The sequence below is a fragment of the Astatotilapia calliptera genome, chromosome 8 (genome assembly GCF_964374335.1).
Source record: "Astatotilapia calliptera chromosome 8, fAstCal68.1, whole genome shotgun sequence".
NCBI lineage: Eukaryota > Metazoa > Chordata > Actinopteri > Cichliformes > Cichlidae > Astatotilapia > Astatotilapia calliptera.
Window position 1 is genome coordinate 29662910 of NC_137429.1, and position 6171 is coordinate 29669080.

Here is a 6171-nt window from a genome sequence, read left to right on the forward strand (position 1 = left end):
TAACAGGCCAAAAGGTTGTATGAATTTGTCCTTTTCACCCACGCTCAGGTACCAGGCTCGTCTTCAATATGATAAACAGTCAATTTTAAACGTCACATTAAATCTAACATATTATTTCTATATACTCTAATGTGCAAAGCTGGTTATGGGAAAAAATCATGCTGAGCTTTTGAGGTTTTAGAATATGCTAAAGAAATCATAAAGAATAATCAAGTGATATTAAGGGGGTCGAGTGGATTTTGTATTGAATGAGCCACGTCGTTGACCTCGTGCAGTCTTGCTCCCTTGTGGACGTGCACGCGGTCAGCTGCAAACACCACAGAGTAGTAGTTACTGGCATCATACTTTTTAGGTTGCTTGGAATCAGCCTGAAGGACACGTGCATAGTTGGTTTACTGTAGTGCAGTGCCTCAGTTTGTAAAAGTTGGAGGCTGGATGTAGCCTCCAGGTCTAAAAAGAACCTCTGTGGTCAGCAGGAGATGAAATACTTGTATAGAAGTCTATGGGAAAATAACCCCCAGCCAACTTTCCTGATTAGTTTCAGTCACTAGTGTAAGTGTTCGTTCTGTTAAATATGGCGTCCTTCAGAGGCAGGCGGGAGGATGATGTTGGCTAACAAACCGTTAGCGTCCTTCTGTTTCTTAGATCTGCCCCTCGCTTATTGTGGCCAGTTTTAAAACACTGGCTTCACAATCACGTTACAGTTACACCTTCAGAGGTGATCCAGCTGATCCACTAACAGTCGGACTCGTGTGTGTTGCATTTATGCTAAACATATTGCAGACACAAGCCACATATTAATACCAGGTGTTAGTTTGCTATGACTGTAGTGAATCTCTTATATGGTGGCATCACGTGCATACACAGGGCTGTTTCTTACAGTGTCACACACATTCAGCCTAAAATCTTCATCAACCCTTATTAGGGCCTTAACAAATCCAGATGTTTACACCTGCACAATGTAATACAATCCAGTGCAACAAGCTGCAAAGACCTGACCAGCATCGATCTTGTTTTTGTGGTAACGAATCAAATTATTTGGTATCAAGCTTTGTCTTATGTTGTGCAACATATGTATCCATGTAAGACAGGTCAAATCATGTAAATATGCAGAGACTCCATGGACAGGCTTGTCCCTCTGCTGTCCTCTCATGCAAGCACACACCGAGCTCCTCCATGTTCAGTCACTGTCTCAGGGTTGTCAGGCAGAAGAAGCAAACAACAGCAAACACCAAGTTCAATAAAACATCCCTTTTCTCATGAACATCAGTCTCTGAAGACATCATCATCCACACTTCTCTCTCCTGTCACAGAACCAGCGCTACAGCAACAACAGGTGACGTATTGGGACGATGAACTTCATCTGGTCTTTGTCGGGGTCACATGACACATTCATACGCAGAAAGGTTGGAAACACGAAGCAGGGAGACGTTTTCACTACAGGAAAGTTTACTACATTTTTAATGAACTTCATTCATTCATTAAGCAGCTGCTCACCCTAACATGACACAAGCCCAACCAAACCCCTCTGCAGTTGGTCAAAGTCAGTAACGTAGTGAACCAGGCCGTACACGGCAGGCACACGTGCAGCTGTAAGCCACACTGGGGAGGGTTTGCTCGTCATGTATCGCTGTGATGCTGATGGCTGGTCGCTTGCATACACTCCCCACTCTGGTTAGCTAATGTGGCTTAAATCAGTGGTAACCTGCACTCTCATTGGTAGTCCCTTCTGGTCTCTGGTCACCGCGTCGCTGCACTTACTTTGAGTGTGGCTGCAGTTTTACGCAGATGAGTGGAACGAGGCTGAAAAGTTATGATTTTCATTTATGAATGTTTAAGTGGTTGATACACCGTTAGCAGTACTGCTCAGGTGTAACGACTAAAGCACAGACCGTGTGTTCAGCACAGCTGATGGTCATAATGTGTCCTCACATAAATGACTATTTCAGCTGAAAAGTCCAACTGAAGTTCAAATCAGCACAAACTTGCTTTGAATCAATCAAAGCTTGGCCCGAGGTCTACAGTTCCAAGTGAAACCTGTGGATGGCATCGGCCCAGCTGTGATGTGGACTTCTCAGCGCAGCAGTGCTGAAAGGATTGTGGACATTAACAAAGTCAGACTCTTGAACCTCAGACTCTCACTGTGACTCCAACATGTCGTCTTTCCATTCTAACAAAGTATGAGCAGGGAGAACATGCCAGCGTCACACACACAGGGCCTGATGTGAGCCTTTCTTTGTGAGCACACAGCACTAACTGCTGCACCTTTGTTGTTGTGACGTAGTATCTAACCAGAAACACAAAGCAACACACGAAAAGATAAGCATCATCTTCATCGTTATTACAGATCTGTTCACAGTAGGATTCCCACATTTCAATTGTCTGAAATGTAAATAAAACCAGAATACAACCATTTGTACTTTATTCACAATATAACACAGAAAACTTATCAAATATTTAAACTTCAACATTTGACTATTTCAAGAACATTAGTGGCTCATTTTAAATTTGATGGCAGCAGCAAAATGTGAGACAGGGCAACAAAAGCTGAAACGTAAGAGATCCAACAGAGGAACAGCTGATTTGGTTACCTGGCAACAGGTCAGCAGCATGACCAGGTGAAGAGGATCACCAATCTGCAAGAAACTACGTGTACAATTAACAGATCAGAATAACGTGCTGCGCTGCAAAAGACTGTGAACGTCTGATCCAGAGTAATAACAGCATCAAAAGATGCAGAGAAATCTGTGTGTGCAAGGCTGAAGCTCAGCACTGAAGCTCAGCACTGAAGCTCAGCACTGAAGCTCAGCACTGAAGCTCAGCACTGAAGCTCAGCACTGAAGCTCAGCACTGAAGCTCAGCACTGAAGCTCAGCACTGAAGCTCAGCACTGAAGCTCAGCACTGGCTGAAGCTCAGCACTGAAGCTCAGCACTGGCTGAAGCTCAGCACTGAAGCTCAGCACTGAAGCTCAGCACTGAAGCTCAGCACTGGCTGAAGCTCAGCACTGAAGCTCAGCACTGAAGCTCAGCGCTGAAGCTCAGCACTGAAGCTCAGCACTGAAGCTCAGCACTGGCTGAAGCTCAGCACTGAAGCTCAGCACTGAAGCTCAGCACTGAAGCTCAGCACTGAAGCTCAGCACTGAAGCTCAGCACTGGCTGAAGCTCAGCACTGAAGCTCAGCACTGAAGCTCAGCACTGAAGCTCAGCACTGAAGCTCAGCACTGGCTGAAGCTCAGCACTGAAGCTCAGCGCTGAAGCTCAGCACTGAAGCTCAGCACTGAAGCTCAGCACTGAAGCTCAGCACTGGCTGAAGCTCAGCACTGAAGCTCAGCACTGAAGCTCAGCACTGAAGCTCAGCACTGAAGCTCAGCACTGGCTGAAGCTCAGCGCTGAAGCTCAGCACTGAAGCTCAGCACTGGCTGCCTGTCACCTCCAGGTGTGAGTCTGAGTTTCAGCTGGAACACAGCTCGCTGTGCCATCCACAGATCACACATGTGAACACGATGCAGACACTCTGCTGTCCTCTCTGGACCAACGCTCATTTAAAATGGACTGAGGCAAAGTGGGAAACTGTTCTGAGGTCAGCCAAAACGACATGTTTGGACTAAAGACGGGAGGAAGAGTCTGCTTTGTTACCAGCACTCAGCCTTCATCGCTGATGGTGTGGAGGCGCATTAATGCCTATGGAATCAGCAGCTGGCACATCTGGCCATCAATGCAGGAAGGTGTATACAGGTTTTAGAGTATTTTTCAGGAGAGACCTGCATATTTCAGCAGGACAACACTAAAGCACACACTGCAGCTGTTCCAGCAGCACAGCTTCACACAGTGGGAAACGTCCGTCCTTTCGTTTTAAAGATGTGCCATCAAATTCAAAACGTGCTATTATTCTTAAAATGGGACATTTGTTCAGTTTAAATATCTGATCTGTCTTTAGTTCTGCTTTTCTTTACATTTTAAACAGAAGGGGCTGCATGAGTCTAAGCTCAGACTGAGTGTCTGTGGAAATCTGTTTTCAGCTAAAATAGGCTCATCTCAATGCACAACAACAAAAAGAAAGAAGAGGACTTCAGCAGGTTAGCATGGGCTGACATATTTACTCGTTAACGACCACACTCCAAACAGCTGGTTTACACTGACTAGGTTAACCAGCAGATAATCTTACTGCACAGGGCTTCGGTTTATAAATGTGTCTGACAAAGCATCAGATAGTGATTGGTGCCATTCACTGGTGTTACTGACCTTTGACCTCATCGTCCCAATAGTTGTGCCTGTCATTTCCAGCGCTCTCGCTCTGCAGCAACCATTGCACTCCCACAAAAGTACAAAACATAGTTCGTCTCATCGTCTGCATTAAAAATACTTTACAAACATTTTACTGCTTGTTCCTGTGTCAGTGAACTGCTGTATGCCGTTTATCGTCGAGTATTGAGTCAGCTAAGGAGACTTTGTGTGTTTGCAGAGTCCTGCACACTCTGAACAGTTTGTCTATTGCTTTGCCTTCATGTAAAGTGTGTGTGTGACTTGTGTGTACATGTAAGCTGTGTATCTGTCCCTCGAATTCCCCGTGTGGTTCACAAGTGTGTCTTTGCCATTTGGTGTGTTGTTTTTACATATGTGAAAAAGTCCTTCTGTTGGCAGTTCAACGCGTGCATGTGATGCCATTCATGTTTACATCGTTTAGTCTCTGTGTGTGTGTGTGTGTGTGTGTGTGTGTGTGTGTGTGTGTGTGTGTGTGTGTGTGTGTGTGTGTGTGTGTGTGTGTGTGTGTGTGTGGGTTTAAGAGGACATGCCATTGACCAGACTCCTCAGCTGCTTGACTACAGTCTCTATCAGCTTCTGTTTGTCTCTGTCATTCTTCCTGAACTGGGAGAAGATGTTGTTCTTCTTACTGGTGTCCTTCATCCTGCACACAGAGACACATGGAGAGGATCACTAACAAATGATTCAGTGAGAAAAAACAAAAACACTTCCTCATGTAGTGGAGACAAAGACGGTTTTGTCTGCAGACGGCTCAGTTGAGCTACGTTAGCTCTGGAACATTTGTATTTCAGCTCGTTTGAGTCTGGTGTGGAGTAAACAGCTGAACTTGGATCAAAGCACATCAACAAAACTTTAATGGGAATTGAAGATGCTTGACTGTGTGATGGTATTTGAACAGAGGACTGTGGGTGAGGGAACAATGGACCAGAACTAACTACGACATGTCCTGTTAAAAAGCAGAACGACTGTCCAAAGGTTTGCCTGCTCGTAAAGGATTTCTTCTAAAGAATTCCACCTTTAAATACGATGCATTAAAATAAATGTGTTATTGGACCTTAATAACAGCATTGTTTCTCCTCCGTCTCACCATGATTTGACAGCCTCTGATTCTGACTTGAATGTATTTTTTATTTGGACGTCTCCCTCTCTTATGAAGATGGCCTTCAGTCATTTAGCTCATTCTCTCCAGTTACACTAAATACTTTGTTTAATGGGTAAGATCAAATCCCCCTCATTTTGCCATCTGTCTTGGATCTTTCACAAGCATTTCCACAAGCTTTGATCCCGGCTCCATTATTATTTTCCTTTTACATCCTTACTTTAGTCAGTATTGTTTCATTGTTTTTAAGCCTTCTTATTAATTCTGTGCCTATGACATTCAGTTGTATGTGTCTCTGAACAGGCTGTCCACCTGACTGTTTATCCTGGATTAGTAACTGGCTCCAATGACTCAGGCTATTATGGCCCCTCCTGTAATACATGCAAGAATCAGTGAAGTGCTTCTTGTTGCTCATCTGCAAAGATCAGCGTTCATCATTTTGGCCTCACAGCTGGTTCCTCTCTGAGGTTTGGCCCACATATGAAGTCCTTATGTTCCTGTTTCTTTTTGGAACAGCATATAGAGAGCTATACGCTCTGAGCTAGAGAAAACTACATGATTATTGTAATGCCTTATATACTGGTTTATATAAATCACATCTTTCACACAGACCAGAGATACCTGCTGCAGGTAGCCTCACTCTAGTAAACCAGCTCACATAACCCCAGTTTTATTCTCTCTACACTGGCTCCCAGCTGACTTTGAATTTGCTTTAAAAGTCTGATATTTACATACGTAGAACTAAAAGCTCCAGAGTATGTAGCTCAGCTTCTGTTAAACACACTCCTGCTTCCTGTCTTTGCTCAAAA

At 44.3% G+C, this 6171-nt stretch overlaps 1 protein-coding gene across 4 annotated transcripts in view; it reads right to left on the bottom strand.

Annotated features, from left to right (window-relative positions):
- Window positions 1-4077: 4077 nt before the first annotated feature.
- The window catches only part of exoc6 (exocyst complex component 6), a 60785-nt gene continuing 58691 nt past the window's right edge, over window positions 4078-6171 (bottom strand). For all 4 annotated transcript variants that reach the window (XM_080305684.1, XM_080305683.1, XM_026177536.2 and 1 more), the window contains one exon: window positions 4078-4906. In XM_080305684.1, coding sequence (XP_080161810.1) covers window positions 4780-4906 — 127 coding nt within the window. In that variant the 3' untranslated portion in view covers window positions 4078-4779. The remainder of the gene's footprint in view (window positions 4907-6171) is intronic.